We start from the raw sequence: 27,444 nt of genomic DNA on the forward strand, positions 1-27,444 counted from the left end.
TTCTTTTTTTTTTTTTTTTTTTTGAGACGAAGTCTCTCTCTGGTCTCCCAGACTGGAGTGCAGTGGCACCATCTCAGCTCACTGCAAGCTCCGCCTCCCGGGTTCACGGCATTCTCCTAACTCAGCCTCCTGAGTAGCTGGGACTACAGGCACCCGCCACCACGGCCTGCTAATTTTTTGTATTTTTAGTAGAGACAGGGTTTCACCGTGTTAGCCAGGATGGTCTTGATTTCCTGACCTCATGATCCGCCCGCCTCGGCCTCCCAAAGTGCTCGGATTACAGGCGTGAGCCACCGCGCCCAGCCCACTGATTCATTTTTAAACAAATGTGAATTGAGGGCCAGGTGTATGCCAAGCACTGTTCTCGGAGGTAGGGATATGGTCAGGCAGGCAAGTTCTCTGCTGTCTTGGAATGTGTCCTCCACTTACAGAGAAAGAAACTGAGGCCCAGAAAGGAGGCCAAGGTCCCTCGTTAGTGACTGAGGCACCAGAGGTTGGGATTTAAACCAAGGCTTGTATAACATCAAGTCATCTAATCTCTCTGCTCAGCCGCATGACCTCAGGGTTGGCCATGTTTACAGAGGTTCCAGTGATGACTGAGTGCTTCACTGGGGTAAGGTCAACAAAGGGATACATGGCAAGCCCACCCCCAGAAGCATGGGGTAAGAGAAAGCCATCAGCATTCCTAGAGCTTTCATTTAGCAAACGTCTGTCCGGGGCCAGACGCTGTGCTGGAGGTTTCACGGTTCTTGGTTGAACATTTTGTCTTTTCTTTTCTTTTCTTTTTTCTTTTCTTTTCTTTTCTTTTTGAGACAAAGTTTCACTTCTGTCACCCAGGCTGGAGTGCAATGGCACCATCTCAGCTCACTGCAACATCCACCTCCTGGGTTCAAGCGATTCTCCTGCCTCAGCCTCCCAAGTAGCGGGGATTACAGGCGCCCCCCACCACACCTGGCTAATTTTTGTATTTTTGGTAGAGACAGGGTTTCACCATGTTGGCCAGGCTGGTCACTAACTCCTGACCTCAGGTGATCTGCCTGCCTTGGCCTCCCAAAGTGATGGGGTTGCAGGTGTGAGCCACCATGCCCAGCCTGATTGAACATTTTCAATCAGACAGCAAAGTGGAAATTGTTGTCTTCAACTGTACAGATAATCAAACCACACTGGCTGAGTGCCTTCCCCAAGGTCATCCAGCTATTAAGTGGTGGGACTGAATTGAAAGCCTAAGCCGGTTCAACTCCAGGATGCACCCTGCCTCTCCACTGCACCTTCATTCATCTCCCCAGACTGCCTTGGGAGGACGGGGCTAGAGGACCTGTTTAAATGGCTGTCTCCTGCTCGATTGGAAGCTCAAACCCCTCTTTGCTGTTCATACGGATTCATTCACAGTCACCCCTCACAGCAGATGTATGAAGATAAGTCTTGGAAAGCCCTTGTTTGATTGGGTCAATAGAAGATGGGAGAGAAATGTTCTCTCCCAAAAGATGCTGTAAGAGAGAGCCACAGGAGCACTGAGAAAGGGGTTTTCAAATAGGGCAGGGGATTCAGATTTTGCCTGAAGAGTTCACTTGTGCTCTCTGTCTCCTTCTCTCCAGTGAATAGTCCCTGAGGCACTAGCAAGAGTGACAGGTGTAGTGTTGGTGGCCACCTGAAGTCCCGGGAAGGGGTGAGGGAGGGAAGCTGTGCTCTCTGGCTGGGGGCCGGTACAGCCTTCCCCTCACCGGCTCATCCTCTGAGAGCCAACCCAGGTGCACCTTCCTTATCACCTCCTGTCATAAGTGCCTGACTTCCCCTGTAGGTTAGGGCCTGGCACAGGGTAGGTGCCAAAGAATGTGAGGGGGAAAGAATTGAGATTGAGGGAACGGCAGGGCAGGGCAAAAGGTGGGAAGAGGTGTGGTGCTGAACACCTATTAACCTCAGTAGGGAAGCCACCAGGTTTGAGAGGCCAAAGAAAGGATCCATAGCCAGCAAACGAAACATGGGGATTTCAGGAAGTGGAGGTTGCAGTGAGCTGAGATCATGCCACTGCACTCCAGCCTGGACAACAAAGCGAGACTCTGACTTAAGAAGGAAAGGAAGGAAGGAAGAAAGAAAGGGAGAGAGAGAGAGAAAGAAAGAAAGAAAGGAAGTAGGGAGGGAGGGAAGGAAGGAAGGAGAGAGAGAGAGAAAAGAAGAAAGAAAGAAAGAAAAGGAAAGAAAAAGAAAAAGAAAGAAAGAAAGAAAAGAAAGAAAGAAAGAAAAAAAAAAGAAAGAAAGAAAGAAAAAGAAAGAAAGAAGGGAGGGAGGGAGGGGGAAGGAGAGGGAAGGGGGGAGGAGAGGGGAGGAACATGAGGGTTTATTAGGGGCTTGCCTACAGGGGAGAGAGTCCAGTGGTGGCGAACTGGACAGGGGAACCGCCTTACATACAGAAATGGTCCAGGGGCGGCGGGCTAGACAACATACCAGTGGCGGCCGACTGGGCAGGAAAACCTCAGCCCCTTGCAAACAGCATGCAGTTTATAGAGCATTTTCACTTAACACTCTCCCCTAATGACCTCCACCTGGCAATCTTCATTTAACCCAAAACTCGGGGCCTCAATCCCCTGTATGGCCAGTGTTCCACCGGAAGGGACGGGACAGGGGCTCAGATGTTCATGGTAGGTAAGAAACAGGTTGGCCACTCCCAGATTCCTTAGTTCGGAATGCACATTCAGGTCTTCCACACAGGGTCATTCTTGAGGTGTGCTTCAGTTATCCCTATCCAGTATATTTACCCTATAAGAGGGCCCTGCAGTGGCCACTCTGGCAGCCTGAGCAGTTTGGACAGTGAAGCAGTAGGTGGCTCCCCAGCTCCTCCTGCCTGCACCACAACACACACACATGACTGTGGTCAGGGCGGGGGCTGTGTAGTAACTACTGGAGTGGTGGAGGGACCAGGAGCCACACATTGCTGTTTTAGCCAATGACAACTTCTGAGCACGAAACACTCATTTTTAGGTAGTATTCCTTCCACCGTCTTCGTGAAGTCCAGGTGCCCAGTCTCACTGTCTCCATTTTTCAGAAGGCAGTAGGTTCAGGGAAGCTGAGCACCTTCCCCAGGGCACCCAGTCAGCCGGGGCAGGATTCAGATCAGAACTCCTGATGGCTGAGAATGCCGCACGGGATCTGCCCTCCATACGACCACCTTTCCACCTTAACAGGGGCTCGGGTTGGGCAGAAAGGACCCAGCTGAGAGGAGGAGCAGTGTGGGGGGACGCGGGGGACAGCTCCACCTGTCGCTGCTGCCCAGCAGGCTGGAGACACGGAATGGCCCCTCCCCTTGGCCCCCCGTCTCCCATGCCATAGTTCTCATCCATTGTCATCATACTGTCTCAGCACTGCTATATTTAAGACGGTGCAGGCTCCGGGATCGCATTCTTCTCCCGGTGCCTGCTGAGCTGAAGGCAAGAAGAGAACAAGGACCCCCTCGGGCTCAGGAATCTTCTCCCCAGAGACTCCTAAGTGGGCACACTGCTTCTGTGAGTCATCCCCAGAAATCAGGGCTGGGGAGGGATGCCTCCTAAGAGTCAGCCACTGGGGAGTGATATCTGTGGGTGCATGCGTGTGTGTGTGTGTGCGTGTGTGTGTTTGTGTGTTTGTGTGTTGTGTATTGTGAAAGGAGCCTGGGAAATTTGTGCTGAGGCAGCACCCAAGTGAAAATGGGAGGGGATTCCAGAAACCCCTGCCCCATCCCACTGTTCTGTGTGGCCCTGGGTCTTCTGAGAGCTGAGCTGTCTGTGATGTGAAAGTTGCAAAAAAAAAAAAAAAAGAGTGGGGGCTGCCCTGGGAACTGGAGTCTTTCCTGCGATGGAGCAGCGATAAGCGGGAGCCGGGCTAAGCTGGCAAGTTCCATGAACTTAGAGCGGAGCTGGCTGAGCCCGGCTTGGCCAACCCCACAGGCAGGGAAAGTGAGCGAGCCCTCGGATCCCAAATCTTAGAGCTGGAAGGGATTTCATCCAGTGCCTGGCAGGAAACCGAGGCCCAGACGGGAAAGGAGTTGCCTCAGCTCATGACTGGCAAGGACAGGATTCAGCCTCACGGAAGCTGGTGGAGCCACTGGCTAAGAACACGTCCCAGCCTGTGCCGCCCGCCGCCTGCAGGATGTGTCTCCGCTCCCAGCCACCCCCCGCCCCCAACGCAGCTCCCGGAGGGGTCTTGGCTCAACTGCTGTGCATTTCTCTTTCCCTCCTGAAGAAGGGGAGAGGCCTCCTCGGCAGATGGAGGCTTGGGAGGAAAGCAGAGGGGAATAGGGAAGGCCACGCAGTGGGACCTCTGGCCCAGATTTTTGTACCCCAAGAGAGGGAAAGGGGGACAGTTTCCCCTCCACGCAGGCACACACAGTGTTCTGGGAAGAGGCACCCTGGTCCTTCGGGAAAGGGCAGGGAGGCCGCAAACTTGTCCCTGCTTAATCCCACGCATCAGTCAGTGCTTTAAAAAGAATTGGTGGCTCATCTGCTAAAGCCAGGGGTCTGATTGCTGGAGGCCCTGAGGTCAGGGACGAGTGCCAGGCCCCTGCCTGCTGTGCTAATCAGGAACAGAGCATCCAGGGGAAGGGAGCCAGTGGCTGGTGCCAGGGAATGTTAACTCTCAGCCACCGGAGCCGGGGCCATCGTGTCCCAGGAAAGCTGGGGCAGAGTGGGGGGTCCTTGCTCCACCTAGGGTGGTACCCAGCAGCTCTCCTCCTGGGCCATGAAGAATAAAGCAGAATGAGCAGGGCTAGCCACTTCTTTGGGTGCAGAGAGAACTTATTCCATCGGGAGGGAGTGATACGAAGCCAAAGAGGGTGACTGTCCCATTATGTCATTTGAGATGATTAGCAGGAGCCCAGGGAGCTTTAGGGGTAGCCCTTGGTCCCAGCCAACCCTGCAGCCATCCACTCTCCTTTTCCTGATGCCCACAACTGCAGACACCCAAAAGGAGCAAACTTCTAGGAAGTAGAAGGGGTAAAAGCCCACTAAGACTGACCCTCCACAGCCTGAGCCCCAGCCACCCCTACCACATGCCCCTTCCAGGCCAAGGACTCTCCAGTAAAGCCAGTGGGCTCACCTTCCATGTCATGGACTTAGAGAAATGGTCACCTAGGTGCTGTGTTCACATCCAGGCAGAAGACAGCCTACACATGCACGCGCACACACACACACACACACACACTGCCACCTCCAGCAGGACCCTCTAGAGAGGCAGGGGCCAGACAGAGCTGACCCCACAGAAGCTGACAGGAGCAGGCCAAGGCAGGCAGTCGTCCCTCTTCTGTTTCCATCCTCACGCCTGGGCAGGAACCCTCCCATGCCAGAAGCCTGCAGACCAGGATTCCCACCTGGAGGAGGTGTGAAAGCCATTCCAGGGATTCCGGCTTTAGCATCAGGGGGGCCCTCAGAGACCCAGCAGTGACTGAAGCCCGGATATGAGAAAACTTAGTGCAAAAACCCACAGCCAGCAGACACACGGGCCTCCCACACCCCTCGTTTGCCTCTCCATATCCACGGATCGGCTTCCTGAGCCTCCCCCCGGGTAAATGTGATCCAGCCCCACTGGGCGCCATCACGGGCCTAGACTTGAGCCTCAGGAATGCAAAGGAGATGTGTACATTGCAATCCCCTCATAAGGAGAAAGGGCCTGTGGCCCACCGTGTACCCAGCCTCGGCCACGGCCTGGCCTTGAGTGGACATATGACATAGAGGTCAGAAGGGCTAGGGGTTGGGCTAGGGATTGGCTGCCAATCATGGCCCCACCACCATGCTGGATGACCTTGGGCAAGTACTGCCCCTGTTCATCAGTAAAATGGGATAATAATGGTGCTGTCCTCATTTGGGTTATTGCAGGGACTGGGGATAATGCATTTGAAAACTAACATGGGCCTGGCACATAGTAAGTTCTCACTATTGTACTTTTAATTCACTTACAGTCTTATTGAACAGTCAGGATGCACAGATACAAAATAATTACATAGAGAAGGCATTGTCTGAATCAATGCTAAATTGTGGAGTGCTAGAAAATAAGTACAAAAGAAATTAGAAGAGGGAAAATTCTAGGTGGCCTGTCGTTTTTCCACAAGGCTTCTTAGAAAAATAATGCTAATGTCTAACACTTACGTTGTACTTACTAAGCCCCAAGCACTCATCTAACCTTCACAACTACCCTGGGAGGTTGGTAGACCCATTTTACAGATAAGGAAACCAAGTCATGAGTCTTTCCCAAGGTTACACACTTGAAAGCTGGGATAAGGAGCTGGGATCACATCCTGTGGGTCGGACTCAGAGTCCCTGTGCTAATTAGCGTGCGCTCAGTTGGGGTTTGAAGCATGACTAGAGCTAAGCAGGCCAGGAGGAGGGGAAGGGTGTGCCAGGAGAGGAAACCAGCGTGGGCAAAGGCTCAGAGGTAGAACTGAGCATGGCCCGTGGAGGAAGAATGGGGACGCCTGCCCGTCCTGAGTCATAGACACAGCCGTGGACATCACAGTTTCAACCACTCATTGTCTGGGGAGCTGAGGCCCATAGAAGGGAAAACCTTGCCCCAGATCATACAGTGAGACATGGGCTGGGCTGCAGCTGGAAGCAGCTAGAAGCCAGGGCCCTGCTCCCTAACATGGGGCTCTGCTCACTCAGCTGGGGAGCACGTGGGGTGGAGGAGAAGCCAGGCTCAGAGCCCAAAGCCTGCCTCTGTCACTTTGGGCAGGTCCCTCTCCCTCTCAGACCTCAATTTCCCTGTCTGCCCACTACAGAGAGGACACCCCCACCCCCCGTCCTGCCAGCCTCCTAGAGATGTTGGGAAGACTGCATGGGAGCGGACAGGCGGGCGCCTGGTGGAATGACCGTGGACCTTGGCCTTGACAGGTTGTTGCTCTCGTAGCCATGACTCTGCCGCACAGCTTGGGAGGTGCGGGGGACCCCCGGCCCCCCCAAGCCATGGAGGTCCACAGGCTGGAGCACCGGCAGGAGGAGGAGCAGAAGGAGGAGCGGCAGCACAGCCTGCACATGGGCTCCTCTGTGCGGAGGCGGACCTTCCGCAGCAGGTGGGAGCCGCAGGGTCCCCGCCCAGCCACTGGCCTATCCCCAGGACCCCCAGTCTGAGGAGGGAGGCCCAACCTAGCCCTCTGGAGGCTCCAACCTGATGGGGGGAGGGACAGCTCTGCTTTCTGAACCCCCTGTCTGAGTGGGGAGACACAATTGGCTCTCTGGAGACCCCCATGTGATGGAAGAGGCACAGCCCTGTCCTCTGGAAACCCTGTTTGAGGAGGGAAGCACATTCAGGGTTGGGGGGATGCAGCCTTGCTTTCTGAGACCCCAGTATGAGGAGGGAGGCACGGCCCTGCCTGCTGGTGCCCTGAGGCTGAGGTGGGCAGAGGCAGCCCTAATCTCAGGGAGCCCCCAGCCAATCCTGCAGGAGCCATTCACTCCCCTCCTTCTGGGAGCAGCGAAGAAGAGCATGAGTTCAGCGCCGAGGACTACGCCCTGGCAGCAGCCCTGGCTCTGACGGCCTCCTCCGAGCTGTCTTGGTAAGTCAGAGAAGCTTCCCAGGGAGCCATGGCTGAGGAGGGGCCATCCTCTCCAGTCCCTGGCCTCCCTGCTGGCCTTTCACCCCGAGTGTAAAGAACCTGCCCAAAATCTCACATCTAGAATAAGGGTCTAGACAGGAGTTTAACCCCAGGGCTACCTGCCCGCAAAGCCCACACGCCACCCTCTGGAAGTGTGCACGTGTCATAGCGGGTGACTGTCCCCAAGGAAGAGGGTAGGGGCCCACTTCACCAACAGACTTCCGGGCTTCACATGGTGGAGGAGGGGGCTAGGAATGGGACAGAAGGAGCAAGTAAACCAGGCCCCAGTTTCCCACGAGGCCAGAGACTGAGGAGGCCTCTGAGTGTGCCGGCGTGGAGTAGCAGCGTCTGGCTTGGGGCAGGGCCCTGGGCTAGGAGGCTTGGGTGGTGGTCCTGGCCGACCTGAAGCAAGTTGCTGAGCCTCAGTCCCTGCCCTATGAAATAGGGACACTAAGGCCTGGCCACTTGGCTATCGTGAAAACAAGATGAACAAAGGCTTGTGAAAGAGCCTCGAAAACAATGAAAACAGTCAACTATTAAGCACCGACTGCAAGCAGGGCCCTTCCAGGCTGTTTTGGAGGCAAGGGAAGATGCAAAATCATGCATGTTCTCCAAAAGTTTAAAGCATCCTGACACTGCTGGGCACAGGGAATGGAACTGGCCAGGATGCCCCAGGCCCCCCCATCCCTGCCTGAGCCCCCGATGGCCTCTGTCACGGCAGGGAAGCCCAGCTGAGACGCCAGACCTCTGCCGTGGAGCTGGAGGAGCGAGGGCAGAAGCGGGTGGGCTTCGGCAATGACTGGGAGAGGACCGAGATCGCCTTCCTGCGGACCCACCGGCTGCTGCGCCAGAGGCGGGACTGGAAGATGCTGAGGCGGCGGGTAAGGGGGTGGGCTGTGGAGCCCCAGGGCCTGGGACCTGCGACGCACCACTTGCTGCTATCCTCACCCCCTTTCCAAGAGGTGGGACATCCAGGGCAGAGTCCAGGCTTTGGGTTTGCAACTGATGCCCCTACACTCCAGCAGTGTGAGCCTGGGCAAGCACATCCCTGTTACTGAGCCTCAGTGTTCTCATCTGTAAAATAGGGCTGGGCGCAGTGGCTCATGCCTGTAATCCCAGCACTTTGGGAGGTCGAGGTAGGTGGATCACCTGAGGTCAGGAGTTCGAGACCAGCCTGGCCAACATGGTGAAATCCTGTATCTACTAAAAATACAAAAATTACCTGGGCCTGTAATCCCAGCTACTCGGGAGGCTGAGGCAGGAGAATCGCTTGAACCCGAGAGGCAGAGCTTTCAGTGATCCAAGATCACACCACTGCACTCCAGCCTGGGCTACAGAGTGAGACTCCATCTTAAAAAATAATAATAATAAAAATAAAGTAAAATAGACATCATTGTAAAAATTCTCAGTGCTGAGGTGGGATTTAAATGAGACTGGGTTTGGAAAGTGACTTTCCTATTGCCTAGAACAGAGAAGACCCTCAGGAAATGCTAGCCCTGATGAGTATCAGGATTTGAGCCACTCTCCATACTCCCTCCCCAGCTCCCACTTACACAGGCTTTCTCAGTGCCGTGTCTTTCACCCCCACACCCCCACAGTGGGCGGGGGATTTTGTTATCATCTCCATTTTAGCTATAAGGACACTGAGGACCTGCCTATGGTCCCACAGCTAGTCAATGCCTTGACCCCAGGCCAGCTGGCTCCAAAATCCATGCCCTGCCCACAGTGCCACCCTGCTGAGCTGGTGGAGGGGACCGGGAACTCCAGCCCATGTGGGTCTAACCACAGAGTCTGGGTGTCAGTGGGGAGGTAATGGCAAAGATGGCAGAGAGGTGGTCCCTGGCTCACAGCATCATACACCTCCTCCCGCCTCCAGACAGAGGAGAAGGTCCAGGAAGCCAAGGAGCTGAGGGAGCTGTGTTCCGGCCGCGGGCCCTGGTTCTGGATCCCTCTTCGCTCCCACGCCGTCTGGGAGCACACCACGGTCCTGCTGACCTGCACTGTCCAGGCCTCGCCACCACCCCAGGTCACCTGGTAAGCCGCTGGGGCAGGAGGGGGTTCTGGGCCTCTGGGGTCACAAGTGAGTTCCTCACATCCAATACTTCTGCCAGGACTTCTTGTTGCAGACCCGTGAACCCTGAGCTCTGTCCACCCACCGAATAGAGCAGCTGCTGGGGAACCAGGCCTGGGTTGTTTTTTTAGAAGCGGGGCCTCACTCAGGCTGCAGTGTGCAGTGGAGTAATCATAGCTCACTGCAGTCTTGACTCCTGGGCTCAAGTGATCCTCCCATCTCAGCCTCCCAAGTAGCTGGGACCACGGGCACAAGCCACCACGCCCAGCTTAGGCCTGGGTTATTCTTAGCTGCCCCGCAGCCAGCCTAGGGCTGGAAGACTGGGCCCCGGGGGAGCCAGCCCTCATAGAAATATGATTCTGGTCTCATGAGAAGGCAGGTGCTGCAAGCTGGGCGTCTCCAGGGTTGAGGATGATGGTGAGAGGCAGGACAGGGGCCAAGCAGCAGAGAGGAGGTGGGTGGGGCAGGGAGAAGATGGGAAGGGAAGGGCCTACGGAGAAGGAGCTCACGCCTGGAGCGGGAGCCTTGTGTTCCCAGCCTCGCTTTCTCTCTCTCTACTCACTCAGTGTGAGGTCTCAGCCATGCCTCTTAAACTCCCTGGTCCTGACTCCATTTCCTATTCTGAAGAATGGATTGAAGACCTCCTGTCCAGCTTGTATGTGATGAGAATTTAATGCCACAACAACATGGAAACCTCAGGACTTGAAGAGGGCTGGGAAAGCAGGAGATGCCGTTCCTGGGAGGCGAACCTTGGCAGAATCCCAGAGGCTAGGCCTCGCCTGGGGAGGGGCGAGGCAGGGGCAGGGGTCTCCTGCACAGGCACAGATTGGAGTGGGCTTGGCCGCGGCCCAGTCTCAGTCTCACCACAGAAGGAGACATGTCATTCACATGACTGAGCTACTGTTTCCTGAGTTTCCCCTGGATCTAAGGCCCATTGCCCAGTACCCTGGGGGATGAGGAAGGGCTTTCAACAAATATTTACTGAGAGTGTCATCTGTCCCAGGACCTGGCTGAGGCACTGGGGCACAGAAATAACCAAACAAGCCCAGGCCCACCTCCAGCACTTTGGGAAGCCAAGGAGGGAGGACCACTTGAACTCAGGAGTTTGAGAACATCCTGGGCAGCTGGCGAGACCCCATCTCTACAAGAAATTTAAAAATTAGCTGGGCATGTGGTCTGCACCTGTAGTCCCAGCTACTTGGGAAACCCTGTCTCTACTAAAAATACAAAAATTAGCTGGGTGTGGTGGCGGGCACCTGTAATCCCAGCTACTTGGGAGGCTGAGACAGGAGAATTGCTTGAACCCGGGAGGCAGAGGTTGCAGTGAGCCGAGATTGTGCCACTGCACTTCAGCCTGGGTGACAGAACAGGATGCTGTCTCGAAAAAAGAAAAGAAATAACCAGACACAATCTCACCTTCAAGGAACTAACTCTTAGCCCAGAAAAGAAGCATCAACACACAAAGAAGTATATTCGTGGGTGATATTTGAGATCAAAGAGTCTGGGTGAAAAGGAAGAAGGAGCTACCTCAGCCCTTAGAATCCAGGAAGGCTTCTCAGAAGAGGTTGCCTATGAGCCAGATCTTGACAGGAAACAGCCTATGGTCTAGCAGGAGAGAGAATAGAGGCACAAATAATGGAAAACACAAAGGAAAACAGCAGCCTCTTATACTTGAATCCACGTTACACTGACCCAAAACTTCACTTGCCTTTGAGCATCAGGGCCATTCATGAGATAGGAACTATTACGCCCATTTCACAGGTAAGGATATCAAGGCTCAGAGAGGTAGTGTGACTTATCTAAGGTCACACAGCCAATGTGAGTCAGAATTCAAACTCAGGTCTCCTGCCTCTAAGCGCATAACTCTTTCAGCTGGCCTAGAGAGTAGGAGAGTGATTATTACTGCTGTGGGATAATTAAGGAATCAGAGAGATGGAGGGGTTGAAGAGGAATTATTTAATTATTTAGGTGCACCAACCCAGTCGGATTAACATCCAAAGGACTGAGCCCCGAACAAAGAGTCAAGCTACCTTTTAAGCATTTTGTGGGGCAGGGGGAGATCTGTGCAGGGGGAAGCATATTACAGAAGCATGAAACAAAGACAGTTACTCAATTAAGACATGCATTACAACATTTCTTACTTTTCAAGGAAAAACATGTTTTACAACTTGAGTTTATCTGCCTAGTGACCTTGCAGCTGCACAGCCAGAGAAACAGGGTCTTCACAATGCCTGGGAAAGGGAGAGATAAGGCTCACTAGCCACAGAAAAACAGACAGTTAATTTTTAAAGGACTTCAGCTCTTTCTCTTCCTCAGGGGAAATTGGGTTTTCTTACATACAACTGAGTTTTTGCTTACACATTCTTTACTTTCTTTTAATTCCTGTTCTATTACAAGCGTTACTTTCCTTAAAGCACATATAATGCTTCAGAAGTCAGAGAAATAGGAATCACTCAGGCCAGGAGCAATCAAGAAAGGCATCTTGAGGGAGCTGGCCTCAGGGCTGGTCATTCCCAGCTGGCATTTATTCCAAAAAGTATGCCAAGTACCTTGCTGGGCACTGGGATGCTGTGGGGACTGGGCGGTCCCTGCACGCAAGTTGCTGGTTCCACTAGGAGGACTGCTCCCAGCGCTGGCCAGGCCAAGCAGAGGTTAGCAACTCAGCTGTCCTCCCCGCAGCCAAGCTCTGCTCGGCCCTGGCACTGAGGACCACATCGAAGGCATTCTTGGAAGCCTCTTGGGAGTTGTTTCTACCCCTGCCAACGAGGTTGCCACAACAGGGAGCTGAGCATTCCTGACAAGTGGCAGAAGCCAAGCCCAGGTCCACCTCCAGCCTGGGCAACTCAGGTGGCCCTTGGCACTCCTGGCTTGGTGGATCTGGTTTTCCATCATCAATCACATCAGGCAGGGCCACATGTTGCCCCAGGACTGAACTCCAGAGGTTCTGTCCAGCCCCAGGGCTGGAGGAATATTCCAGCTCACCTGTTAGGCAAGTCTGTTCATTCAATGATTATCATTATTATTATTATTTAGAAATAAGGTCTCACTCTGTTGCCAGGCTGGAGTGCAGTGGTGCAATCACAGCTCACTGCAGCCTCAACTTCCTGGGCTCAAGTGATCCTCCTACCTCAGCCTCCCAAGTAGCTGGGACCACAGTCATGTGCCACCACACCTGGCTAACTTTTCAATTTTTTTGTAGACAGAGTCTCACTATGTTGCCCAGGCTGTCTCAAACTCCCGGCCTCAAGTAGTCCTCTCATCTCAGTCTCCCAAAGCTCTGGGAATACAGGCATGAGCCACTATGCCTGGTCTTATTTTCTTTTTTTAAGCAATCTTTTTTTTTTTTTTTTAAGATAGAGTCTCATTCTGTTGCCCAGGCTGGAGTACAGTGGTGCAATCTCGGTTCACTGCAGCCTCTGCCTCCCGGGTTCAAGCAATGCTCCTGCCTCAGCCTCCAAAGTAGCTGGGATTACAGGCACCCACCACCATGCCCAGCTAAATTTTTTTGTGTATTTTTAGTAGAGATGGGGTTTCACCATTTTGGCCAGGCTAGTCTGGAACTCCTGACTTCAAGTGATCCACCCACCTCGGCCTCCCTAAAACATTCTTAAAAAGTAAAATCGAACACCAAAATATGTGAGGCCAAAAAAAAGGTTTAGATAAATAACAGAAATCTCACTCCCTTTGAGGTCCTTGCAGAGCCAGACCTTGCTCAGGCCTCTCACCTCCCCTGTCCCAGTCAAGCTTGTTTTGTCACTGGCTGCCACTTCGGGTGGTCCTTTGCTTGACTGCACAGGAGGACACTAAGGCCCAGAGAGAGGGAGGGGTGAGTGTTGAGGTCTCCGGCTGTCTCGGCCATGCCAGAGCCACAGCAGCTGCTTTTTCCAGGAAAAGCAGAGCTGGCCAGGCTGAGGTGTCTGGAATCTTCCTGACAGGTGTGTGGTAGGGGGCCTAACCCTGGCCCCCAGGCCTGGAGAGCTGGAGAGATTGGGCACCCAGATTAGGCATCACCCTCCCTGCAGGAGGTTTAGCCGAGCTCCTTTCAGGAGGGGGCCAGGCTGGGGGCTGCATTGTAGGGCATGGGTGTAGCTGTGTTTGGTTGCCCTGGAGACAAACAGGGCATGGGTGAGGCCAGGTCCAGGGAAGGAAGCGGGCTGAGGCTGGGGTGCCCTCTCTCTGGGAGGCCTCCTCTTCAACCTCAGCCACCCACCCAGGGCAGAGAGAAGCATCATCCCATGAGACTCCATTCCATGGCTTCAGGGACACAGAGCCCCAGAGAGGGGTATGGAGTTGCCTAAGGTCACACAGCAAGCTGTGTCAAAATCCAGGCCTCCTAAGTGTCACTCACCCTCACTCCTCAGCCCCTACTCCTTAGGCCTCCAGGACCCCCGGCCACCCCACTGTCCTGTCCACACAGCAGAGGGAACAAGACCCAAGTTCACAGAAAATGAGAGCAGCATCCAGGGCAGGGCGATCACTTGACTACCCTTGGGAATCACCAGAGGACATTAAGAAAAACAGTTGTTTTTTTTTTTGAGACAGGGTCTTGCTCTATCACCCAGGCTGTGTATTGCAGTGGCACAATCATGGTTTGCTACAGCCTCAGACTCCTGGCCTCAAGCAGTCCTCCTGCCTCAGCCTCCTGAGTAGCTAGGATGACAGGCACACCCCACCACACCCAGCTAATTATTTTAAAGAATATTTTGTAAAGATGGGGTCTTGCTATGTTGCCCAGGCTGATCTTAAACTCCTGGCCTCAAGCAATCCTCCAGCCTTGGCCTCCCAAAATGTTGGGATTACAGGCATGAGCCACCGCATCCGGCCTCACCAGGGGATTTTCAAAATACTGATGCCAGGGTATCAAAATACTGATCCCAGGGTCTCACCCCCCTGAAATTCTGATTTCGTTTATTTGGGATGCAGCCTGGACCTGGAGTTTTGTTTTGTTTTTAATCGCTTAAATAAGCTAGAAGCTTGTTTTCTTCCATCTAAATGTCTGGATGCAGACGGCACAGGCCTGCTGCACAGATTCCCCAGGGACTGAGCTTCTCCAGATCACTACTGGAGAGGCAGCCCTGAACTTCGGCATGTGAGACAGCTGCCGGCACCTGCCTGTTCCTGCCAAGGACAGAGGGAACGATGATGTGAAAAGGGGCAAAGCGTGTCATCAGGAGCAGCCACATGACTCTTGTCCCAGCTTGCTGTTGACAATGCTAAGTCATATGGCCACACCGAGCAGAAAGAGGCAAGGAGATACATCATATATGGGGTGGCCCATGGGTAAATTCTGTTTCCCCCTGAGAATGGCTATTGGAGAATAATTAGCAGTTTCCGATACAAATTCCCACAGCCTTATGTTCAAAAACTGAACATGGAGATTTTTTTTCTTTTCTTTTTTTTTTTTTTTTTTTTGAGACGGAGTCTTGCTCTGTTGCCCAGGCTGGAGTGCAGTGGCGCGATCTCTGCTCACTGCCAGCTCCACCCCCCGGATTCACACCATTCTCCTGCCTCAGCCTCCCGAGTAGCTGGGACTACAGGCGCCTGCCACCACGCCTGACTAATGTTTTTGTATTTTTAGTAGAGACGGGTTTTCACAGTGTTCGCCAGGATGGCCTCGATCTCCTGACCTCATGATCTACCCGCTTCGGCCTCCCAAAGTGCTGGGATTACAGGCATGAGCCACTGCGCCCTGCCTGGACATGGAGATTTTTGAAAGCTCCTCCGGCTATTGTAATGAGAGCCAAAATGAAGAATAGCCATCCTCGGGGGTTAGGAAGAGCGGCAGGGGTCTGGGTTTCCTTCCCTGGCAAGCCCCTTCGGAGGGAAGGGAAAAGCTGGGGACTGGTCCTAGGGTGCCCCTGGGGATGGCTTGGTAGGGGGAGGGGCAGCTGCCCTTAATTACAGGCTCCCTCTTCTCTGCCCCCAGAAGGGAAACAGACCCTTGAGCACCTGCAGTGAGTGGGCACAGGGGAAAGGCTTTATAAGCCCATCCCATTTAATTGTCACAGCAGCCCTGTGAGGCCAGTGTTCTTGTACCCCCATTTCACAAGTCAGGACAACTGAGGCTCAGAGTGGCATAAGTGCTGCTCCAATCACACAGGCAAGTAAGCAACACAAAACTGCAACTGGAAGCCAGGCGCGGTGGTTCACGCCTATAATCTCAGCACTTTGGGAGGCTGAGGCGGGCGGATCACCTGAGGTCAGGAATTCGAGACCAGCCTAGCCAACATGGGGAAACTCCATCTCTACTAAAAATACAAAAATTAGCCGGGCTTGGTGGAAGGCGTCTGTAATCCCAGCTACTCAGGAGGCTGAGGCAGGGAGAACTGCTTGAACCCGAGAGGCGGAGGTTGCAGTGAGCTGAGATTGTACCACTGCGTTCCAGCCTAGGCGACAGAGCAAAACTCCGTCTCAAAAAAACAAAACAAAACAAAACAAAACAAAAACCTGCGGCTGGAATCCCCGTTCGAGAGGCTCCAGACCCCTCCCGCTTGGAACCACACTGCCTGCCACAGACCACTGTGTCTCCACAGGTACAAAAATGACACACGGATTGATCCCCGCCTCTTTCCTGCCGGAAAATACCGAATCACCAACAACTACGGGCTGCTGTCCCTGGAGATTAGGAGGTGAGACTGGGGACCTGGAGAGACCTATGACCCCAGGCCCTGCCACCGCCGAGGCCAGAGCAGGATCCCAAACCCTTCCTCGGAGCTGTGGCCCAAGTTCACCTTCTTCAGAAGTCTCTGGGGTGCTGGTCAAAATACCGATTCCTGGGACAGGACAGACCCTCTCCCCACCCCCAGAGATTCAGATTAAGCAAGTCTGGAATGGAGCCCAGGAATTAATATTTAACACACACACCCACCATGTGATTCCGATGCCTTGAGATACACGGTGAGAAATTTGGACTCAAAGGCTGGCCATGAGGACTGGACGCTGAACTAGTCATGCTGGGAAGGCTCCTTGTGGGGGAGGGAAAATACCATAATATGCACACATATGCACCTGTGCAGGCACGTATGCACACATGCACATACACAGTGCTCACACATGTGCTTATGTACACAAACATACACATGTGAGGGGAAGCAGTGACATGGGAGAGAGTTCAGCCTTTCAGGAGATGGTGCGTCCTAAGCATGGTTTTGAGGGAAGAGGCAGGGCACCTGCGAGGAGGCCACATGGGAATATAAGAGTGCAGTCCTTCCCAAGTCCTGTGTCACTCATCATTCATATCAGCTGTCACGCACTGAGTTCCTTCCAGGTGCCAGGCCCTGTGCTGGGTGCTTTTCACATACGATCCATAATCCCTGCCACCATGCTTGAGGGAAGCACCGCATGTCACAGGTGATGAAACAGGCTCAGAAAGTTAAAGGTCTCGTACAGCTGCTATGCGGCAGGGCCTGGTGTGAGCCATTTCTCTCTATCTGGGTTGTTTCCCAAACACCAAACCCTCCACCTCAACCAACCCAAGCCTCAGAGACACAAAGATAAGCAGAACACTCATCTTACCCTTCAGAAGTGGGGAGACATAAATATCTGACCATATAAGGGAGGTGCCCCATGGACTCCACAGTCAAGGAAGGTGCGCAGGCCCAGGGGGACCTCCAGGGGCCGGCGGGACTGGCCCTGGAAGCAAGAGGGGCAAAAAGGAGGCACCAAGGGCCTCTGCTTGCTAATGGGGCCAGAGGTGCCACAGCCTACCACCCCCCCTCTGTCACCAGGGTACCCCTGGGATGGAGCGGGCCCAGGCTTCCACTGGGAACATGACAGGGTTGGCCTGGTTGGTGGTGAGACCCACACCTGAAACTGGGAACACCTGGGTGTCTGGCCCAGTTCTACCCAGATTGCAGTCTGCCTTTACCAAGTTTGTCTGCTGCTCTCTGAGAAAGGAGAAGGCTCCTGCTCCAGGATTCTTGTTTGAAGCTGAATTGAATTCCATTTGCTCTGTGACTCTGGGAAAGTCACTTAACCTCTCTGATCCTCCACAATCAGCAATAACTGCAATGTGGCATGTCACATTTTTAAAGCACTTTCTCCTGAGACAGTTTAGGTGGTGTCATGTCCCCAGTTTTTCAGAGGACATCAAAGCATGGAAAGGTGCAGTGGCCAACCTGAAAACACACAGCTTTTCAGAGATAGTGACCAAAGTCTCTTCCTGGCACCGTGAGGCTTTCCTTAGTTCCAGCCTTTCCCACCCACACAGGGGACTTGTGTTTCCCATGGAGCCCAGCAGTCTTGGGAGGAACTTCTCCCTCTCTCCTTTTCAGATGCACCATTGAGGACTCAGCAACTTACACTGTGCGAGTGAAGAATGCCTACGGCCAAGCCTCCTCCTTCGCCAAAGTCCTCGTCCGCAGTAAGTCCTCCCATCCCCAACAGGCAGTCCGGGCCACAGCAAATCCAAGCTGGGCAGACAAGGACAGGGGTCTGCGTGAGACCTGAGGAAGGGCCATAGGCACAAGGCTGTTCAGCCTGGCATTGGGTGACCAGGGCAGCCCTGGAAACTCCCACTTCCCTGGGGGCCTTCGCAGCAAGCGATAGTCTCTTCCATCAGCCTGGCATGGGCTGATGGTGGAAGGCGAGTGAGGCAGATCACCTGTCCCTGTGGGTTGGTGTCAAGAGCAACCGGGAGATGGGAAGGGAACTGACCTCTCCTGAGTCTTCACTGTGTGCCAGACACCCTTGATAGTACCTGATTCCATCCTGAGCCAGCCGGTGGCAGGGCTGGGACTTGAACTCAGCTCTCCGCAGAGTCATCACCGGCGTGATGGGCACCTTTGTGTGAACCGAGTGGATGAATTAGCGAAAGGGGCCCCTTTTCTGCAGGCAGATGCAGCTCCCACTCCAGGGCACATGGCTTGGCAAAGGGAAAACAGACTGAATTTTAGCCTCCAAGTTGCTCTCTCAGGAGATACCTTTGCACAGAGCACAACGTACACAGTCGTTCAAAGCAAACACACCTGCCCGCCATGCCAAAGAGCATGCTTGGCCCACCGGATTGCGCTTAGGTTGGGATCCATTTCAGGGCCTCTGGGAGGGTGGTCTGGCCCCACCAACCCTGCTGAGGGGTCCTCAGGGGCAAAGGCCAAACCCCAGCAACTCTCCACCTGACCCCCACTGCCCCATGTGGGTTCTTTTGCACATTTTCCCGTTGGGCTTGGGCCCCTCCTGGAGGTCACCCCATAGGCATCTAAAATCACAGCTTAAAGCAGGGAGGGAGACACTCAGGAGTCAGCCAGACCCGAGTTCACATCCTGGCTCTGCCGCCGACTGGCTGTGTAAATCTGGGAAGCCACCTCACTTCTCTGAGCCTCTACTTCATCATCTGTGAAAGGGAGAATCCTACAATCTTACCACCTCTCTCAGATGCCCGAGTTGATTAAATGAGATGATACGTATAAGCCTTGGCATGTGGTACCCATTCCCATGACCAGGGCAGGGCACTGCCCAAGGGGGTCACACCTTTGGGCCCAGAAGAATGCCGCGCCCTGTGTTCCAGGACCCCCGGGAGAGAGAAGCCCACATGTGCACACATATACACACACACACGCGCACTCATACACACACTCCTAAGGCAGCTGTCTTGGGCAGTAGACAGGTGGATCCCAGCCCACCCTCCCTGCCTCTCATCAGACCTTGTTAAACTGTCCCGCACAGCCCTCTCCACCCACTGTCCTGTTCCCTAAATAGCTCTTAGGAGGCAGATCCTGCTGCCAGGCCAAGCTCTTGTGCAGAAATTTGAGCTGTCCCCATAGGCCGTGCCCAGAGTCAAGCCCAAGGTCAGGGACTGGGGCCCTGCCTCCCTCTGCCCACCCATCCTTCCCACCACTCCTTCCAGATCCCTGTCCGTCTCTCCATCAAGGCTGGCAACTCCAGGGTGCACCAGGCTTGCTCTTGGCCCCAGACTCCAGCCAACTCCCTGCTTCTCCTATTCCACTCACCGCCACTACCACCCTCTTCTCTGCTCTCATCTCTGTAGCAACTTGGGTGCTACAGAGAACTCAGGAGCCCTGAGTTCCCATCCTGACTCTTCCACTGACCTGTGTGAACTCGGGCAGCCTCCTGCCCTTCTCTGGACCTTGCTCAGGAATGGCCTTTCCAGGGACCAGTGTCATGTCATAGCTTCAGGGTGTTGTCTGGACGGCTGTGTGTTGCTGGGGTGTTGTTCGGACGGCTGTGCCTGTTTTCTCAGCTGTTTGAGAGGATAATAATAGTACCAACGGACAGGGCTGCTGTGAAGACAGAATGAGTCAATCTGTTTATGTGTTTAATTGGCTCGTTCAATCCTCACAGCATGGGGCGAGCACTGTGTGAGTGAAAGCGGCTGTTACTATTCTCTGGTGGTCTGTGGCAACATTACCTTCGATTTCACCCTTCAGCCCCCGGACGCCTCTCAGTGCTGCCCCTCTCCCACCACTCTCCCTGATCCCACCAGAAATCCCCGCATCTCTGACCGGGCTTGACCGCTGTGAAGACACTGCAAAATCCTGGTGGCAAGTTTGGGTAGGGAAAGGAAACCAGCATGTATTGAGAACCTGCCACGTGTCAGGCTATGGCTGGGGGCTTGATTCATGTGAACCCGCTCGTTCCTTGCCCCAGGTAGGAATTACTGTCCCATTTTACTGCTGAAGAAACTGAGGCACAGAGAGGTGAAAGAACTTTCCCAAAGCCACAAGGGGAAGCCACCAACAGACCAGGACTCGAACTCATCCAAAGCCCATGTCCCCAAAATAGCATAGGAATGTGGGGTCTGAACCTTCTCCAACTCCGTTTGCCTTTGGTTTTCAGCTTACCTGGGGAAGGATGCTGGCTTCGATTCAGAGATCTTCAAAAGTAAGTCAGCTGGGGGAGAACGGGACCTGGGATTCTTTGTTCAGGCTTTGCGCCCCCACCCCGCAATGGTCCCTGTTTAGAATATAGCCATCCTCTGCCCATAAAAGGATGTCCGCCGGGATTTGTCTATGAGCTGGTAACACCTGCACCTGACTTCTAAAGGCCGCAGGGTACCCCAGAGCTGTCCCCAGCTGCTGAGCTGTCCTCTGACCAAAACTGGGTTCGAAAGGCAAAGCCAGAAAAACCAATGGACTTGGCCTTGGGATGTTTGCTCTTTGGCTTCTCTGGCCCCTACCTAGATAAGTCTCTTTCCCTCCTACCCCAAGGCTAGGTCCTCTTCTCCCCGTCAAGACCCAGAAGAGAGGGGATGCCCCAGAAAGTTCCTCACTCCTAAGTCCCAGGCCAGGCTGGCTGCCTCAAAAACTTCTGCCCCAAATTTCATTCCCACCCCAGGATCGATGTTTGGCCCCAGCGTGGAATTCACCTCGGTGCTGAAGCCAGTCTTTGCTCGTGAGAAGGAACCCTTCTCCCTGTCATGCTTGTTTTCGGAAGATGTGTTAGATGCTGAGAGCATCCAGTGGTTCCGAGACGGTGAGGACCCCCAGTCCTGGCCCCCAGCCTCCAGAGCTAGCCCCTCCAAAGCTCCACTCAGAGCCAGAGAGGACCCCTAGCGGACAGAGACGCTCCCCAACCAGTACCAACTGAGCTAAAGTGCTGAAGAGGCAGATTAGAGTGGGAGTGCAGCCAGGTGTGGTCAGATCATGCCACCCCACAAATGGCCACCAAGCATCTGTGGGGTGCCAGGCCCTGGGTTGGGGCTGGGGCGAAGGGTAGGGGCAGATGTGCATGAGCCCAGGGGGCTGTGTCCACCTGGGAGGAGGGAGGAAGCCATCAGCACAATTGTAGCTGCTGACACTGATCAGACACCTGCTCAGCTGTTTGCATGCATCGTTACCTCCCTAAGAGTGAGTGAGGGAGGCCAGGCATGGTGGCTCACACCTGTAATCCTAGCACTCTGGGAGGCTGAGATGGGTGGTCAAGAGTTCAGGCCTGGCCCACGTGGCGAAACCCCATCTCTACTAAAAATACAAAAAATTAGCCGGGCGAGGTGGTGGGTGCCTGTAATCCTAGCTACTCAGGAGGCTGAGGCAGGAGAATCGCTTGAACTCGGGAGGCAGTTGTTGCAGTGAGCCGAGATGGCGCCATTGCACTCCAGCCTGGGGGACAAGAGCAAGACTCCGTTTCAAATAAATAAATAAATAAATAAATAAAGTGAGTGAGGGCACTCAAAGCAATGGGAACAGAGCCCCAAGGTCGGGAGGCAGGAGGGCACCACAAGCGCTCGGGGCAGGCTGCAACAGTTGCATCAGGCTTTTCAGAGTCAGGGTGATGGTGCAGATAAACAGTTGCTGACCCGTGGGCTGGGAGGTCCCTGGGGATGTCTCAGGCGAGGCCTGGAGAAGCCTGGTCAGAGCCAAGGCAGGAAGATGTGGCCCAGTGAGGGAGGAGGAGGATGGCTGGACCTCCTACCCAATCCATGACCAAGCCTATAGCCTAAGAACCCAGAGTACAGTGCCCCTCCGGCACCCCCAGCTCTGAGCCCAGGGAGGCTGCACCTGCTGGGAGCAGGGAGTATGGGAGCCATCAGGATCCCTGACAGCTGCGATAACAAGACTGAGACATTTTCCCAAACCTGTGGATCTTCCAGAATGGAGGTGCTGGCTAGAGGGCGGAGCCTTCGCATGGGGCAAGGAGAAGAGCTGGCCCCACAGTGTGGCCTCAGGGCAGGGCCCACCCCTGAGCCCCGGACTCCCCTTCTGAGTCCCCATCCACCTCCTAAGCTCCCATCCCGTGAGCCCTCACTCCCTTCCCTGACCCCTAACCCCTCAACAAGTCTTCCACCCGCCTCACCGAGGCCCCAGCTCTCTCAATGAGACCCAGGCCCTTTACTGAGCTCCCACCTCCCCCAAACGGGCCCTCCTTCTTTGAATCCCCTGAACCCATACAGGGACCCATCTCTCTTGCTCCTACTTCCTCAGAGAACCTACAACTCCTCACCTTGTCACCAGCTATGTCCCTAAACCCTCACTCCCTCATTGAGCCCCAGCCCTGCACTGGCCCTTCCCTACTTCCCAAGCCCTCTGCAAAGGAGAGTTCTCCACTGCCTTGGCAAAGCCCTGGAGGCCACCACCCCCACCCAAGGCCTGAGCTGAGCCTCACCAGCCTCTCTGTCTGCCCAGCCAGGGTCTCCAGACCCCCCGATTTCCATGGTTCCCAGGTGAGACCAGGACCCCCCACAAACTCAATGGCCCCCCGCTTCCCCTCCACAGGGAGGCTACTGAGGTCCTCGAGACGTCGGAAGATCCTCTACGCAGACTGCCAGGCATCCCTGAAGGTGTCCTGCACCTACAAGGAGGACGAGGGGCTCTACATGATCCAGGTGCCCTCGCCCTTTGGACCCCGGGAACAGAGCACCTACGTGCTTGTGAGAGGTGAGGGCATGGGTAGGTGCAGGGTGGCAGCAGGAGCCCAGAGACCAGGGCTCTGCCCCCTGTTTGCTGTGGAACCTTAGGCAAGGGCCCTGCTCTCTTGGGGTCTCAATCTCTCTGCCACAAAATCAGGGCTTTGGTTTGGGGTCTCCAAGACTCCCCATGGCATCCTATGACCCTCCAAAGGGATGTGGCCTGAGAGTTAGCCTGGTTGGAGCCAGGGAGGCGGGGAGCTGAGTGTGGGGCTGGAGTGATTCTGGCCACTGCTTAGGGCCTGGGTTCGCATCCTGGCTTTGTCACGTCACCAGCTGGGTGACCTTGGGCAGGTCACTCACCTCCATGAGACTCAGTTTCCCCATCCAAAGAGGGGAAGGCTGCTCTGGGGCTGGAATTAATTATTCCACTTGTTCGGGTACTTGGTGTAAAATGGGCCTCCAAGAAATGGTACCGTCACCCTTCCCTCAGATACTGCTATGGGGGTGGGGGACTAATATTCAGGCCCCAGTCCTCAAGATCAAAACTGAGCCCCTGGAGGATGGATGAGAAGAGGATGCCAGGCGGGAGTGGGAAGGGCCTGTCACCAAATGGCCACTGACTAGAAGGGCTTCCCTCTCACCCCCGGGTTTCAGACGCTGAGGCCAAGAACCCCGGGGCCCCAGGCTCTCCGCTGAACGTCCGATGCCTGGATGTGAACAGAGACTGCCTCATCCTGACTTGGGCCCCACCCAGTGACACCCGGGGCAACCCCATCACTGCCTACTCCATTGAGCGGTGAGTCGGCCTCGTGAGTGGCAGAGGCCCTAGGGGCAGAATTCTGTCTGGTGGGAGCCACAGCAAAGAGGCCCCATGTCTGACCTCAGAGAACCCCCACACCCCCACTCCTCAGAACAGGACAGGAGGCAGGCTGTGCTGTGTCATTTAGGGGCAATGGAGGGGCATCCACACCTCCAAGTCTTTGTCATGCTGATAACTGGAATTCTACGCTGGAGTCGGCCACTGCCCTGTGGACCCTCTAGAGCTGACCCGGAGGGGCAAAATGGGGAGTGCTTAAACCCTGAGCACAGTGAATTCGTGGGCTAGTTTCCTTCCTGAATGACAGAGAGAGATGGAATAGCACTGACCCCAAGCGGGGGAGGCAAACAGGTACAGAGGCCAGAACCTCCGGCCTTTTTCCAGTGTGGCCGGCTCTGAAGGCCCAGCTTGAGAAAATAGCTAATGCTGCCACGGACAGGCTCATGACCGTGCTACGGGCGTGCCTCATCTCTTTCCATCCTTATAATGACCCCTCTCTAAAGGGGAGGGGGACTATCTAATGCCCTCTTCTATGGATGGGGAAACCAAAGTATGTGGGGAGATGACTTTGCTCAAAGACACATTTGTCATAAGTGGTGGAGACAAGACTTGGACCCACATGTGACGACTGCCTCAACCAGCTGGTAACAATAAGGGTAACATGCACTGTCGTTCTGCCTGGGACAATGGTACCAAGAGGGTACAGAGAGCCCAGGCTTGGAGGGTCAACCTGGAATGCACGCCAACTTAGGGAGGGGACAAGCTCAGGTGAATCCTAACTTGTGACCTTGGGAAGATCTTGTCACTCTCTGAGCCACAGATCCTCCATGTGTGCAGTGAAGGTGACCACACGTGCCCCCTAGGACTGCCAGGGAGATAAAACAAGGGCTGGGTGTGGAGGGCACAGCATAGTCACAGGCTCATGATGATGCCCCATGAAGGGCACTGCTGCTGGTCAGTGTCAGGGATGGTGAAAAGGTCTCCCGGGGGCCTGAGGTTGGAGCCAGACTCTTCCATTGGAGAGAAGAACTTTAATTGGCAGAGATGAGCTGGGCAGGCTCCCCCAGTCAGAGAAAAGCCCTTGTAGAGGCTCACATTGGGAAGGTGTGCATTGTGGGCAGGGGCTGAAAGGGGGGGCCTGTCTCCAACAGGTGCCAGGGTGACTCTGGGGAATGGATCCCCTGCCATGAGGCCCCCGGAGGGACTTGTCGGTGCCCAATCCAAGGCCTCGTCGAAGGTCAGAGCTATCGGTTCCGGGTAAGAGCCATCAGCAGGGCAGGCAGCAGCGTCCCCTCCAAGGCCTCAGAATTGGTTGTCATGGGCGACCATGATGCAGCCCGGAGGAAGACAGGTGGGTACAGAGGTCCTAAGCGACTTTCTAGAACATCAGTCAGGGAACCCTCAGGACTACCTCACACAGGAGACAATCCAGCCCTCAGGAGCCCCGAGTCTGGTGGAGGACGCACAGCCCAGCCCTCAGTAAACACTAGTCTGATGAAGGAGACAAAGGCCAGCCCTCGAGAACTTCCAGTCTGATGGAGGAGGCACAATCCGGTCCTTAGGAACCCCTAGCCTGAAAAGGAAGATACAGCTAGTCTAATGGGAGAAACCAAACCTGTCCATGGGAGAGACCAGTCTGAGGAAGCACCCTACCCCAGCACCTGTCAGATGTCCTTAAGCTCGAGTGTGGGGACACGGCCCTCTCAGCCCTCAGGAGCCACGCTGACTTGGGTGTGGTAGAAGCTCCACCGTGGCAGGGTGCCCAGCCCCAGGCACCTCCCTCCTCCTCTCTGTCTCCACTTGTCCCAAGAGAAAGAGCATCTACCAGGGCCTGAGAGCAGCAGGGCTCCACTTGGGACTCCTGAGAAAGCTGAGGCCAGAGGGCACCTGTCTGAGGTTGCACAGCGAGGGTTGCAAGGCCAGGACTGGGACGGGGCAGGACGCAGAGCCTGGTGTGGGGTAGGCCCTGGCCTAACTCCTCCTGTGCCATCCCCCACCCTCCCATGCTCCCTTCTCATCCTAGAGATCCCTTTTGATCTGGGAAACAAGATCACCATCAGCACAGACGATTTTGAAGGTACGCGGGATCCTCCCACACACCTGGGCCTCCTGTATAGTTCTGGAAACTCTGGGACGTGAGCTGGCAAAGAGGCGGAAGCTGTCCCTGTGCAGGGTGTGGAGGATGAGGGCAGGTGGGGCCTAGTTGGAGGCAGCCAGAGTGCTGGGGTCACTGTGGCCCATCTGGCTGTGGCCCTCCTGGAGGAGGGAACACATTGGGAAAAGTCCTGGCCAGGACAGGGGGAGACCTGGGTTCTGGCCCCGACTCTGCCCAGCATTGCTGAGTGACCTGGAGCCAACTACTGCTCCTCTCTTGGGGATGGGTGGGGGTGTAGTTCCCTCCTCCGTGGAATGAGGCACTGAGATTAGGGGGTCTCTGAGGGTCCACCCATCTCGGCCCCGGGTGACTGTGATTCCAGATACTGTGACCATCCCCTCACCGCCGACCAATGTCCATGCTAGCGAGATCCGAGAGGCCTACGTGGTTCTGGCCTGGGAGGAGCCGAGCCCCCGGGGCAGAGCACCACTGACGTACTTGCTGGAGAAGGTAGGGGACCCCGAGGCCCCAGCCCCAGGCCAGCCTGAGAAACAGATGTGCTGTGGGACCCTGGGCAGTGTCCCCTGGGGAGGCCGTCAGAGAATAAGAAAATCCCCTGGCTGGAAGGGCCCAGGCATGGCCCTACACGGAGGCATGGGGATGGACTGAATAGCCTTTTGCAGCTACCTCTAGCCCTGGGAGGCCAGTCACTGCTGGTCGTTCCTGAGGCTGTTCATGGAAATACACAAAATACAAGGCACAGACAACAATGACAATACGATCCACCACTTCCTGGGTACCTCCCTGCCCCCAATTCGGATGGCATCAGACCACACATTGGGGCCAAGCACTTCTTCTTGGTGGGACTATGTTGGGAGGGAAATGAGGCTGGTACCCTCCAACCAGGGACAGGCACCAGCAGCACTTGCAGAGCCTATGGAGTGATTAGCACTAGGAGGTGGTTCTCGCTGGGGACCGAGTGGAGGCAGGGGAGACCCCAGCGGGGATGAGGCAGGTCTTGTGGAGTGAACTTCACAGTGGAGGGGAGGCAGTATGGCGGAGTAGAAGACAGCACGGATGTCAAAATCTATTCAAATCCTTCCTTCTGCTGTGTGATCCTGAGTGAGTGTCTTAACCTCTCTGAGCCTCAGTTTCCTCCAGCATAGAACAGAGAACCTGCCCTGTGAAGATGAAATAAAACACAGCCCACAGCCAAAGCCAGCAACCCCCAGGATCTGTCAGTGCTTCCCAAGGAGGTGTTCTTGACTATCTCCCTGAAGTCAGAGACTAAGTTTATCTTCTCATTACTTTCTGTGCCCAGCACAATGCCTGGCACAAACTAGGTGGACAGAAAAGGTTTAGGGAATAAATGAATTTAAAATTTCCAGGGAGGAATCTCTGGCTCTGGTTATCCAAATGGGCCTCTCTTTTCACACTCATGGGTAATCCTTTTTCTCCGACATAGGAAAGCTGTAGATAATTGAGGATTTGTTTTGCAAGGTGGTAGTGTATCATGGTGAAGATGTTGGCGTCAGACTGTTTGGGTTCAAATTCTATCTCTGCTACTTACCAGCTGTGTGACCTTGGGGAAGTTGCTTAGTTTCTC

General features: G+C 54.7%; 1 protein-coding gene across 1 annotated transcript in view; it reads left to right on the forward strand.

Moving 5' to 3' along the window:
- The first annotated feature begins 3,316 nt into the window (after window positions 1-3,316).
- The window catches only part of MYOM3 (myomesin 3), a 57,752-nt gene continuing 33,624 nt past the window's right edge, over window positions 3,317-27,444 (forward strand). Inside the window, exons 1-14 of the mRNA XM_024253074.3 lie at window positions 3,317-3,497; window positions 6,852-7,030; window positions 7,433-7,513; window positions 8,274-8,433; window positions 9,429-9,586; window positions 16,157-16,252; window positions 17,897-17,985; window positions 20,418-20,462; window positions 20,916-21,053; window positions 22,793-22,954; window positions 23,581-23,722; window positions 24,895-25,094; window positions 25,767-25,820; window positions 26,221-26,348. Of these exons, the coding sequence (XP_024108842.1) occupies window positions 6,870-7,030; window positions 7,433-7,513; window positions 8,274-8,433; window positions 9,429-9,586; window positions 16,157-16,252; window positions 17,897-17,985; window positions 20,418-20,462; window positions 20,916-21,053; window positions 22,793-22,954; window positions 23,581-23,722; window positions 24,895-25,094; window positions 25,767-25,820; window positions 26,221-26,348 (1,614 nt within the window). The 5' untranslated portion in view covers window positions 3,317-3,497; window positions 6,852-6,869. The remainder of the gene's footprint in view (window positions 3,498-6,851; window positions 7,031-7,432; window positions 7,514-8,273; window positions 8,434-9,428; window positions 9,587-16,156; window positions 16,253-17,896; window positions 17,986-20,417; window positions 20,463-20,915; window positions 21,054-22,792; window positions 22,955-23,580; window positions 23,723-24,894; window positions 25,095-25,766; window positions 25,821-26,220; window positions 26,349-27,444) is intronic.

This window comes from Pongo abelii, chromosome 1 (assembly GCF_028885655.2).
Source record: "Pongo abelii isolate AG06213 chromosome 1, NHGRI_mPonAbe1-v2.0_pri, whole genome shotgun sequence".
Lineage (NCBI taxonomy): Eukaryota > Metazoa > Chordata > Mammalia > Primates > Hominidae > Pongo > Pongo abelii.